This window comes from Urocitellus parryii, chromosome 3 (genome assembly GCF_045843805.1).
Source record: "Urocitellus parryii isolate mUroPar1 chromosome 3, mUroPar1.hap1, whole genome shotgun sequence".
Classification (NCBI taxonomy): Eukaryota; Metazoa; Chordata; class Mammalia; order Rodentia; family Sciuridae; genus Urocitellus; species Urocitellus parryii.
In genome coordinates, this window is record NC_135533.1 from 43,234,732 (window position 1) to 43,248,253 (window position 13,522).

The 13,522-nt window shown below is 33.1% G+C and overlaps 1 protein-coding gene across 1 annotated transcript; it reads left to right on the forward strand.

Annotated features, from left to right (window-relative positions):
• The first annotated feature begins 2,798 nt into the window (after window positions 1-2,798).
• Window positions 2,799-12,494, forward strand: Lsm8 (LSM8 homolog, U6 small nuclear RNA associated). The gene is made up of 4 exons (XM_026410569.2): window positions 2,799-2,955; window positions 4,023-4,063; window positions 6,483-6,610; window positions 8,427-12,494. Exons 1-4 carry the CDS (start codon window positions 2,925-2,927, stop codon window positions 8,515-8,517), a joined length of 291 nt encoding a protein of 96 aa, XP_026266354.1. The 5' UTR covers window positions 2,799-2,924; the 3' UTR covers window positions 8,518-12,494.
• Window positions 12,495-13,522: the final 1,028 nt, after the last annotated feature.

The following is a 13,522-nucleotide window of genomic DNA, read 5'->3' on the forward strand; positions in this document are numbered from 1 at the left end:
AGAATATGAACCACAGGGAAAGAGAAGTAAAATAGGGGCAGATTTACTGTATTTAAAATCCAGATCTTCTGGAATATTGATGTCTGCTGTGCTAGAGCATTGTTTTTTTAATAATATGTATAAATTCACTTGTGATTATTAAATAAGGGAGCAATGTTAGAATACTAGGCAAGATTAGTTGACTCATCCTTAATTTTTTGTACACTATAATTCTTCTGAAGGACAAGTAATTCAGTTTATTTCATAATCAACTGATTGCACCAACGCAGACCTGGAGAAACACAGTACTCAAATGTTTATTTGCTGTACAATAACTTGTGACTGTACATTCTTGAGACTGGCTCAATCATAAGCTAGTGTTCTTACTGAGCAATTTTTCCCCCATGTAGGGAATGAACCCATGGTCTTGCACATGCTAGGCAAGCCCTCTACCACCAACTTATACCCTCAAGCTAACATTCTTAATCATGATCCTATGCTGATTCTCAATGTCACTTGGAATAGCCTTTTTTCTATCCCTTAAGATATAGACTTAAAAACATCTGTCTTTATAGACATGGAAAAAAATTATGTGTAAATTATAACTTATACTGTTACATGAACTAAGAGTTTATATAAATTATGTTGCCTTATTTATAATTAGATATTGTTTTCCATGTATTATTATTATACATTTATAACTAAAGCTCTGTAACTACTGAGAAATGTCCTTGTAAAAAGAGAATCATTATTTATATATGTGCTTTTTTTGCTGAAGAGAACCCTAGATACAAATATTCAATATTTATTTATTGATACCTTTGCAACTTGTAGGAATATCAGTAAAAAATAAAAATTCTCATCATGTTAAAATATTATTTTAATTTTCAAATTACCGTTGTGATTTTTTTTCTTAACTATTCACAAGGAAGTGAAAGTTCAGTTTTCTAAAATTCTAGTAGGAGTTTTACTCTTCAGGTTAATGTTTTTTTGCCCAAGATTGAGTTTCAGAAATAAATTAAAGCATACTTTGGTTCATGCTTTACCACCAACAGAACATAATTTAAGTGAGGACTTTTAGAAATTGCAACTCGAATTAAACTGAAAGTCTGTTATCTTTCAAATTTTGAGTTGTCAGATTGTCTGGATGTGCATGTATACACACACATACACACACACATCAATTTTCTTTTCTCTTTGGAACTTTAACTTTCCCTTATAAGATGTTAAACTCTCTTACCTACTCCCAGGGTTACAAGACTAATTAAATTAAATCACAAATGTAATGTTTGCAACAATATGTAACTTTTTCTTAATAAATGGACTTTTCTTTATCCATATGCACACACTACACATTTGTGATCCTTAGAGACCACAGAAAATACGTTTTAAGACATATGTAAAATAAATTTTAAACCAAAGAGATTTTGTGCATGCTCTATAAACTCCGCAAATCTGCTACTTATTTGGCATATTAATATTATGGAAACTACATAAGGTTCATGGGCTTATAATGTATTTACGATGAAATTACTTCTTAAGTTACTATTTAATCAAGTTTTCCAAACATAAGCATATTCTAAGAGATGAAAATCTACCTGGGCATACCGGTTATTTCAAAAAATTCTATCATTAATTGGTACTTCAGTTTTCTTTTAATTCAATGCATAACCTTTGCAAATCTCATGTATGAAATTTTATCTGTCCCCTACAAAACATGGGACACTCATCACTTAATTCCTGATTATATAAAGCTTCAAAAGCCTGTAAAATGTTAACTATTGGGGTTATAATATTTTGTGGGTAAGCTCTAATGAAGAGAGAAGTCTCAATTTTCAGAGGAAAACTACCACCACTGCAAGATATTTCAAAGCCACAATTCTTCAGTTAAGAAAAAAAAAAAATCATAAAGATATTTTGTGAAAAAGGGAAATCCTTTCTGCCAGCGTTCCTAAACTTTAAGCCCTTTGGAGTTAGAAAACCACAGTTAAAAAAAAAAAGATGAGGAACTGTGACGTTTTCTGGTCTCATGTAGAAATCTCAAAGGATAGCTGTGGAAAGATCTCAGGAAACTGAGGTCCTTAAGAGGTGAAATACCTCATACAAAAACGACAAACAGCAGAGCAAGGACTAGAACCCTGTCTGGTGCTTACCTATTACACATTTGCTGAATCAATCCTTTCACTGAAGTGCAGTAGCCTTTTATTTTATTTTTTAAAATTTCATCCTGAAAAAAAGGTAGCCCTCATGGTGTGGTATAAACATGGTCATCTTACACACCTTATTTGGATTTAGTTTCTTAACGAAGTTAACAATGCCTCCATTTTGGAGTACTTTTAGAGTCGAACATAGAATACACATGCTTTTCATTGCTGGGTTTTCCAGAGATGTACATCATTTACTTAAACATGCACAAGCTGTCCTAGGCCATGTAACTTCTTTTTTTCCGTTTAATACTCGACCCGTGGTGGAAAAAAACAGGGATTCCACTTCCCTGCACGTATATTTTATATAAGAACTGAACACTTCTCTTCATTCGTAACGAAAACACCTCATTCCGTTTCTTCCTGCCTGCCTTTTCTTTCCATTTTTTCCGCCGGTAGCTTCTACCAGCCTTTTTACACCAACTCCCTCCTACCCCATTTTCAAGAAGGCTCTTCCTTTCTTTCGTTTGTCGGTGGCTTTCGTGGTTTTCGGCTTCCGGATCACGGCCCGGAAAAGTAGCGGAAACACACTGCGCACGCGCACTAGCTCATCACCGATTTGCTTCCTGTTTGGTGGCCGGTTCCTTTCAATTTCCGACGCGGCGGCTGCTGTCGTGAGGCAAGTCTCGCGATATTTGTTGCCGCCGGTGGGCGCGAGCCGCGGCTTGGTTCTGGCGGGCCCTTTTAGCTCTGTTTGTCGCCTGCGCCGCATCATTGCCTGGAACCACTGGGCCTAGTAGCATGACGTCTGCCTTGGAGAACTACATCAACCGTATCCTCTAGCCCGCTGCAGTAACCTCCGGGGCTACTGCGGGGTTCCCGTGGGGATTGGAGCGGGACCCTTGCGAGGGAGGCAGGGGGTAGGGATCCGCGAGCGGTCTGGGTGAGGGTTAGGGGCTGAGTATTCCGACTCGCCAATCCCTGGTTGGGGGCTTGGCCAGCCGAGCCTTTGGACCCTAGGCATTTTTAATTTTAGTGTAATCATTCAGAATTTTTGTGTATATAAAATCCCCATAATGATTCATTCTTACTCTTTTATGTTCAAGTTTGGAAATAAGATGAACAGTTGTCCTAGTGATGTTTGTAATGTTTTGTAAGTCTACGTATTTTTTTATTCATAGGCTTTGCTCTTTGTTTGAAAATAGCAAAGTTGCCCCACAAATTGAATTTCTGCTCCATTCTACTTGAAGTCTCAACTTGTTGGTAGAATAAAAACATGCTTGCTATTCTAAAAGGTTAAATAACTTAAAAAAAAAAAAACAAACTTTTGAAGTTGGTTTTTTTTTTTTTTTAAGTAGTCTTGCAAATGTTACTGTTTTAAAGTCCTAGGACAAAAACATAACAAGTGCTCATGTACAAATTGGGGACATGTTAAATACTGAAAGTTTTTATTGATGGATGTATGGTTAATATCCTGTGAAGTTAATTACAGCTTCTTTTCTTTTGAATTCCATGAGTCAAATCCTGGAAGACAAGTGTCTTAATGTACCTGAAATCGTGCAACATTTTGAAAATGAATTAGTAGTCCTAAGGGGGAAATATATTACTCAGAATCATTGATTGTCAACATTTCTAGTTAAAAAAAAAAGTGCCAAATTTAATTCCACCTGCGACAGTATACGCTGATCATATAAAAAGGTGTTTTGTTTTCTTTCTCTTGAGGGAAGGTGAAGAGGAGCTTTCTGATTAATTATCAAGGGAAGAACTTATTGAACATAGTGAATGTGTTAAATAGGTGGATTTAGATTCTTCATCTTTTTTTCTAGTAATTCAAATGATTCCTGTACCTAATCTAAGTTTTCATTCTGTAAGAAATGTATTCCTTGATTCAGTTATCAGGAACTGTTGCTGTTATTACTTCTGATGGGAGAATGATTGTGGTAAGTGCTTGACATTTTATTCTCTGCTTTTTGTGGTCATATTGGAAACCTGATCTCTGGTTCTTAAGCACCGTAGTATACTTGTGTTTCAATTTAATTTTGATTCAGCTCTTTATCTCTTTGCTGCTGATCCATATTTTCTTTACAAATAAACATTCAGTGTATAGCACAGGGCATCTAGTAAATAGAATAATAGGTTGTGCCCTTAGAGAACTTCTAATCTGCAGATCTGTATCTTATATTTATTTATTTTCCTCTTCCATTTTTTATTTCCTTCCCTATTCAGTGCTCTAGTATTCACAGGCAATCATTTTATATATATATATATATATATATATATATATATATATATATATATATATGAATTTTGTGGATCTTTCTTGGAAACTTATGATTTGGATAGTATATGCATGTAGAGTCATACATGTATATTCCTTAATAATGTGGATCCATTAGGTGATTTCATTGTACAAACATCATAAGAGTGCTTACACAAAGACAGCAATGACATCACTAGGTGATATAATCTTATGGTCCCATTGTAGTTATTTTTAGCCCATTCTGGACTGAAATATTGTTATGCAGTGCATGACTATAATTCCTTGTTTACTCATTCTACAGTCTTTTATTTCTTTCTTTATAATCCTTGTAATCCTCAGTAGATCCTTAGTGACTGCTGTTAGTCAAAGTGCTGGACTATTAAATGCATAGCATGTGCCAGGCATTTTGTTATTATATAGTCTGCACTACCACCTTGTGAAGAATTATCCCTGTATTCTAAGTTAGGAGCCAAGCTCAGAGAGTGAGTCCTTATCCTAGAGAAACAGCATTATAAGTGACAGAACCAAATGAGGATTTAAGTTGGGCTTGTTTCCAAAACCTAGGTTAATTGCCTTTCTTTCTCTTTAATTAAGGAAGCAGCCATGAATTTTTTAGGTACCTCACATTCTATTTTGCCAAATATGGACAGTTGAAATATTTTAATGTCAATAGTGATGTAACTGTCTTTGTATAAGGACACTCTTAATGATTTTTACCTAACAATGAAATCACCTAATGATGTGCCACTATTGATAGGCTTTAAGAAGCCTATTGCTATGAATGGATACTTGCAGATAATTTTTTATTTTGAGAAAACCTCATTTAAATTTTTTATTCTTGTTAGCAGTGTAGATAGTAAATTGAAAAGTTAATTTTATAGAAGAAGGAAAGCTATATAAAAAGAGAATTTTTAATCCTAAACTTAAATAGTTCTGTATGTCTTTGACATATAGTTACTTGATACAGTATTTTTGTGTAAAATAAAGCTGGGAAGTTATGTATAGGTGTTATAACAACAACCATTTGCTAACTAGTATAGCAATTACTCCAAATTTTGTTTCTCTTACAAATTCTAGATTCTGAGTTTTTCCTTACTACCTTCTGATTTTATGTATTTTGATTTTCAAATCATGATACATTTAACAGTGATCTTGAGAGGTTAACCATTCAAAATCAATATAAGTTGATGATTTTTCAGAAACTTGAATAGCATCTGAGTCACTGTGTTTGGCTAGGACCATGTCTTCCTTATTTAAAACCATAAATTTTTTCCTGATTATTTCTTTCAAGTTCTGGTTTAATTATCAGAATTATATTTGTATCTACTTTATTGTATTATTGAGAGAATTAAATAATACATGTGAGGCACACAGAATACTGGCAGCTAGAAAGAACTCATAAAGTATTGTAACTACCATTTGAAGTTTGTATGTATTTATGGGATAAATTTCAGTCTCAGAAAAATGATAGATTATATTCATTTATTTATAATAATAAGTAGTGGTTCAGTGGTGTGACTCTGGAGCTAGCCTTTTGTGGTTTGGTACCTGGGTCTGCTACTTACTCTCCAGGAGACCCTGAAAGATACTTCTGTGGGCCTCAGTTTTTCTTTTTTGAAATGGGCATAATTATGGTTTTACCTCAAAGGGTAGAAATTAGTTGAGATAATGTGTGCAGCATATGTAGTACAGTACCTTACACTAGTGTGTAGCTTGTAATGATACTGTTAATTTGCTATAGTTCATATGCATGTTTATACCTCTTATTTATACATGATCTTTCCTTAAATCTCCCTTGTTTTAATTTTTGTTTTTAGAATGTTAACTATTGGATTATGTGATCTTTATGCTACTTATTACGAAGTACTCTGGTAATACTATCTTTTGTAACTCTCAACTCTGCACACTAGTCAAATATGTGGTGAACCTTTTTTTCCTTATCATAAAGGTGAGTTCTGTGCCCTGGAATGCTGTTGGTTACAAAGAAAATAATGAACTTATATTTAAGATAGGCAACTTACAGATAACTACAGTAGTTTTAAGGTTGAATTTGCACATTCAGTAAACTGGAATATTTCTCTTGTATGTTTTCTTTTTAGGGAACACTGAAAGGTTTTGACCAAACCATTAATTTGATTTTGGATGAGAGCCATGAACGAGTATTTAGCTCTTCACAGGGAGTAGAGCAAGTAGTACTAGGACTATACATTGTAAGAGGTGACAATGTGTAAGTAAAATATGTTTTCTTTTTTTTCTTTTGGCAGTAGTAATGATTGCTAGACAAGCACTACCACTTGGCTGCATCCCTACCCCTTTGTAAAATATATCCTTTCAAGTTAGGTTAGAATTATAATATAGGTATGCTTCCTTGCTTTATGGAATAGAGATTTTTCCCCAAATATCATACCGTATCATTCATACGTAGATCATAAAATGTTGCATTCATTTTATAAATGTGGCTTTTCTTATATTTGTTTAAAATAAGGCAAAAATTTATGCATTTTATGTTGATTTTTTTTCAGGTGCTAACCTAAATGATCTTTTTACAAATTAAACCTTGACCTACTTAGATTTGTCCAAATTTCTAATAGTTAAATGACCTGAATAGGGTCGAGAAAGGGTGCTTCCTTACACCAAATACTTCAGTAGAAGCTTTCTAAAGCGTTCTTCCAAATACTCTGAATTTCAGAGGAACATAAATACATTCCTAGGTTTAAAAATGTCTTTGAAATCTCCTTTTTGAACAATTTTAAATAATTAATGCTTATTTATAGTTCATTAATTTTTAAAGTATAATTGACACACTGAAGACATCCCATGTTTATGTGGTCTCATTTAACTTGGGACACATTGATAATCCAGATTAAGATTATTTTAGAAGTAGCAGTTTAAGGAAAATCCAGAACTATGTAGAACAGTGCTGACCAGAATGATTTTTTTCACATGATTGGAAATTTGCATATTTGTGTTTTCTGAAATGTTAGCTATTAGCTATATGGGGCTCTTAAACATTTGAAAAGCGCTGACCTAACTGAATAATTAAATTTTAAATATTATTTAATTGTCATTTTTAATAGTCACATGTGGCTAGTATTAGTACAGTTATAGAGGCTAGAAAAATGTTAAATAAAATTTTCTAGCAAGTTTTTTAATATTTTTGGAAAATTCATTGAAGAGTCAATCAAACATCAGTCATGAAAACTGTTTTTTGCCCTGATTTTTAAGAAAGTCATCATAAGGTAATTTTTTACTTCTTTATACATCAAAGTATGATTGGAAGGCAGTATGCAATTTTAGGTTATTTGGGGGATATGTAAAATATAGAAGATGAAGGAATACTTTATTTTTTTCAATCTTAATATCACCTTTATATAGGTAACTTGATTTTTAAACAAATTGGGGATTTATAAAATATTCTATATAGAGATGACTTTTAGGTGAAATTACAAATAAGTTGTAAAGAAAAAGAGGCAAACCAGATTGGACCCAGATCCCCATACTACAACAATAATGATTGTTTATATTGGGATATGTGTAATAATTGTTCTGAATAAAGTTTCTCTTACTGTAATAAAAAAATTTAAATCTTTGGCCTAGACCTATTGGTGTGCTAGAGCCAGTTTGGTCTGATTCATGAAACAGATTGTTATATTTTCAAGAATTTTGCAAACTAATTGATTGATGTCTGTAGTAGCTTGAAATTGGCCATGGTGGGAGTATCTGCATGAAGAATATTAGTAAATGCTATAAATCAGCCTCTCACTTTTTCTCCAAACAGCTGATTTTTTAACATTTATCAGTATTCTTTTAATATTGCTTCCTGTAATAATGTTACCTTCATTTTGACACTTAAATGTGCAGTTCACTAACTCATGAAAATATTGTTTACTTTCTATCTTAAGTAGTTCAGTTTTATATGTGTTGGAAGAATGATGCCAAGTGCTTTGATTTGATTAATAAATTTCAGAAATACACATGAATATATTTAAGAAATGTGTTTATTTCAACTCTGATTTTTTTTTCCCCTCCATAAATAATTACAGTGCTGTCATTGGAGAAATTGATGAAGAGACAGATTCTGCGCTTGACTTGGGGAATATACGAGCAGAACCTCTAAATTCTGTAGCACACTGAGGAAAAACTACGTATATTGGACATCTAAATCTTGTACAGAAACCAGTTATTCTGAGGAAGATGTTTGGAATTTTTAGAAACATGTAATTGTGAATTTTGACTTCATATTGATTCAGTGTAATATGTAAATTAAAATATTTCTACATTTTTATTGAAAAAATATTTTGCCTAAATTATAAGTGTGGTGGCTTGGTTTTATTTTTCTCTTAAATGATGTGGAAATCTATTGATTCTGAAAACGTAGAAAAAATCAGTACTCTGATATTTTAATATTTATGAAAAACTAATTGAAAAGAGAAATGTTGCATTATAAAAATTGTGCACACAAATAACCTCAGTAGTGCAAGCTATATGTGGTTTTTTTTTCATATATTTTTTTTTTTTTTAAAGAAAGTCACTAGACAGTATATCTTGTCTTCTACAGGTATTCAAGCCATTGGCATTTATCCCACTGAACTAGTGGTGGTTTACCAGTACTTTAAAAAGTTGCTCCCTAGCACTCAGAGATGTGGTTAAAATGTCTTTAATCTAGCAAAGAAAAAGTACTAATAAAATTTTAATAAATTGGGCCAAAAATTAGAACTGAATATTAAAGATGACCAGGAAAGACAGGACTGATTAAAAAGATTGTTGGTAAAATCCTTCGATGGCCCACCCAATGCATTAGATCTGAAAGGAATATGAATATATTAATAATGAATTTTATAAACTGTTTTATTTGAAAATATAAATTTCATTGTAGCTTTTAATTTTTAAGAATTTTAAGATTTCTAATATTGAAAATTTTACTGTTGTTAAATGTGGGTATGTAAACCTTTAGTTTAATTTGGAGCAATGCTTGCTATTGCCAACAACTTTCCTACTTCTCTAAACCTGATCTCAGAAATAAACATGTTTTTTGAAAGAATATGAAGAAACAATGTAAGTAGTGTTTAGATAATCCAGGCTAGCCAACAAAAATTTTTATTAATTCATGTGTAGACCAAAGTGTTTCTTTGTGATGGGAATTATAAATTTACATTTTTAGTTTGTTTTTTCTCCCCAATGTGGAAGTGCTTAAAATAGGGGTTGGCAAACATTTTCTGTAAAAATCTATATAGTAAATATTTTAGACTTTGAAGGCCATTTGGTCTCTGTCACAGTTACTCATCTGTGCTGTTGTAATACAAAAGCAGCGGTAGATAATGAGTAGTCCTGGTTGTGTTCCAATAAAACTTCCTGTACAAAAACAGGCACCAGGCTGGATATTGCTTGAAGGCCACAGTTTGGCTTAAACTACGAGAAGAGTAAGAAGAAATAGTGGCCAATTTGTATAAATTCTGTAAAGGGCTTTTGGAATGGATCCGTTCAAAGAATTTAGAGGTGAGTTTCAGTCACATTTTTTAAAATACTTAAAACTTAAGACATGATAGTTTGAGATATACAGGAACAAACCTTATAAGAAAAAAAGTTGGGATGGTTTTTTCATTGGTCAGCAATCACCATCACCCTAGAATAACTTAGTTGATGTTCAGGAGGGTAAGACATCTGGGAAGATAAGAGATTAACTAGTATTGGCTATTCCTAAATATTTGGCCTTTGTAGTGGTATAAGGTTGTTAAACTTTGGATCTGATATATCTCCCAAAGCTCCTGAATTGAAGACTTGGTCCTGGTTTCCATGCAACAGTGTTCTTAGATTTGGGAAAGTGACTGGATCATGAGGGTTCAAACCTCATCAGTGCATGAATGCATTGATGGATTCATAATGTGATGGCATTATTGAGAGGTAGTGGAGCTTCAGAGGAGGAAAGTCACTGGGGGAATTCTCAAGAATTTTGTCCTTGTCCACTTACACGCTAATTCCCAGCTGCTGTGAGGTTATCAAGTCTGCTCTACCACCTGCTCCCTGCCTTGTTTTGCCTTACCATAGGTCCAGAAAACGCATCCAGCTGAACCTGGGCTGAATTCTCTCAAACCATGACCCAAAATAAATCTTTTTACCTTTTATAAGCATTTTTCTTGGGTAGTTTGTCACACAATGATAATCTCACATAGGTTTTATAATCTATTTAGTAATAAAATGAAAGTGATGCAAAGTGGGCAAAGCAAATAAGTTTAGTTAGGGACCATGAAATAGATATTCTGTTTCAGTGGAACTAATTCCAATAATTAAAACTACAGAACATTCATTTTGTAAGAAAAAAAATTCATTCTGATAGTACAAATGAAATCCAGAGTCAGATCTCCCAAAATACTTGTTGTAGCAACACGAATAACATGTAAATACATAAACACAAACCATAGTCCTCACCCTCCTGTTGATGTGTTTCTAATGTGATATATCCTCTTGGATTTCTTTTTGCATGAAAATTGTAAGGGAGCAACAACCATATGTGGTAATGTGATTTATATGCAATATCATGTTTTTTTATATTTAATGAAACTTAAATTCTGTTATTAGTTTCTTATTGAGACTCAAGTTTAACCTGTAATTAACCTCTGTGACTTGACACAGGCACAAGGCACAATCTAAAACCAACTTAAGAAGGAATTACAAGTATTTCTTGGCAAGATATTTTCTTTAAAGTTATTTGAAAGGGGCAATTAAACAACTTTTTTCTTTTTTCCTGAAAAGGAAAAATTAAAATAATAGTTTAACATTGCTTGGACTGGATTCCCAGTACTGTAGCCTGCAAGTAGAGTGCTTGCCTTCCATGTATGAGGCCCTGGATTTAATCCCCAGCATTGCAAAATAAATAATAATAACTTTGCTTTTAGGTTGGAGCACTTTGATAACTTAAATGGCTTTATACTGACAATTTTGGCTTAAATATTACAAGTCTTGATTCCAGAACAAGAGATACTAAATTTTTATTAGTATCTGCTTTACTGAAATGTCCTACTTAACATTTATAAAAACTATTCTGAAGTTTTAAGCTAATAATATGAGATGAAAGTAGGACTAAAACACAACTTTTAGGTGGTATTTAAAGCAAACATAAGAACTTATTATTTGTCTTAGATGAGTAATGGAATATTTACCATGTGAATAAGAAGTGATAAACACTCTCTTCATAAAGACATGTGAACCTGCTTTGTGTGGTAGTCAGTTATATAGCAACTCTTAACTAGTAATATAGTCTGTTCTTGATCTTCACCTTCAAAATTAGTAGATAACTTTTTTTTTTCTCCCATTCAATGCATATCATGTGTCAAGCATGATGCTAAGTGCTTACAACAGTGATCATTCTACACGTTGGGTAATTGAAGCTTAGCAGAGTTAAATGCCTTACAAAAGGTAGCACTAGTGAGTAATGGGAATCTTAATTCAACCTGGTTTTTGTGCTAATACAGAAAGTATGATCTCATGGTGGGGCATCAGAAGTCCCACAGAGATATACTTAGGTCTAAGACAATTCCCAGAGCTGTCCTGTGGGCCATTTTCACTGAAATGCTTTATTATTGGGCCCTATTTTCTGATTGTGGTTCAATAGATCTGTACTAGGACAAAAGGGAATAGTTGCTAATAGCAAAAGAAAGCATGGTAGAGTTATTAAAAGACCTAGCTAGCATTTGTGTATGCTACTCCATAGAATCCTTAAGACAGAATCACACCTATCTTTCTGGGCTGTGACAAAACTAGACTTCATTTAAAACACTTTGTATGATTTCTAGAACATAACAGTCAACAGCTTTTATTCATAGTATTCGAAAGTCAATGTGGATAGGTTTCAAATGTGGGTTTGTCACTTTCATTTTTCAGTCTGTCTCACTGGTAACCATATCCTCTACAAGAAACTTGAGTATATAAATCATGAAGAACTTTGGTTATGTGAAAAGTATGTATAAATTTAACACTATTTTGGGCCAGGGTTGTGGCTCAGTGGTAGAGCACTTGCTTAGCATGTGTGAGGTACTGGGTTTGAATCACGTAAAAAAAAATAACCACATAAAGAAACAACGGGGCTGGGGATGTGGCTCAAACGGTAGGCGCTCGCTTGGCATGTATGTGGACCGGGTTCGATCCTCAGCACCACATACAAAGATGTTGTGTCCACCAAAAACTAAAAAATAAATATTAAAAAATTCTCTCTCTCTCACTCTCTTTAAAAAAAAAAGAAATAAACAACTTTTTTAAAAAAGGTCCATCTGCAACTAAAAAAAAATTAAATGAAAACTTAACACTATTTTAACAAATATGCTAGAGAATTAAATGTGCTCCTAGAGCAGGCATATCTTTGACCAGGAATTTGAACATTCTGAAGATTTTTACTACAGAAAAGAATCTATTCATTCTGAACTTCTATACTCACTACCTTATTTCATAGATTTATTTCTAATCATTTTAATGTTTTTTTTTTATTTGGGCTATTAGTCTGTTTTTAAGTCATTAGCAAATTGGTTAAATTGTTTTCAGTTTACATGTAACTGAAAAAAATTATGTCAAAGCCATCTTTCTGGCTTGATACTGATCCATTAAACAGCATAGTGCTCTCATTCAAGCAGCAACAAATGCATTTAATTGCAAAATATCTACTTTTTAAATACCATCTTGTTTATAGGGATTATTATTTGTATAAGATTTGGTCAGATGCTTTTTTTTTTTTTTTTTTAGTTTGCAATCCTGGGGATTGAATTGGACCGGACCTCAGGGCATTGACATACTAGGCAAATGCTGTACCTCTGCGCTATATCCCAGCCCTAATCACATGCTTTGATGTGATTTTCCTTATTCTGTATAGTAAGAACTTAGTAATTACAAAGCTTGGACGGTCTTTGTGAATTGATACTGCCTCCCAGTGATCGTGTGTTCAACTTCAAAAATAGAGTTTTGGAATTTTTGTGAGGGACATTTGTCAAGTCATTAATATATGCTGGGTATTGTGCTTGACATTGTGTATGTACTAGGGAACAAAATTAAAAAAATATTGTCTTTGTGAAGCTTTATCTGACACCTGAACCATAAAGCAACTACAAGTGGTCTTAAGTGGGTACAATTCATATCAATCATTTCAATTCATATC

What these genes read in the sequence shown, in the direction of transcription:
- Lsm8 (XM_026410569.2), top strand. Translation starts at nt 2,925, where the DNA reads ATGACGTCTGCCTTGGAGAACTACATCAACC. An exon ending in CTGATGGGAGAATGATTGTG is followed by an intron (nt 4,064 to 6,482) that starts GTAAGTGCTTGA and finishes TTTTCTTTTTAG; the next exon opens with GGAACACTGAAAGGTTTTGA. An exon ending in ATTGTAAGAGGTGACAATGT is followed by an intron (nt 6,611 to 8,426) that starts GTAAGTAAAATA and finishes AAATAATTACAG; the next exon opens with TGCTGTCATTGGAGAAATTG.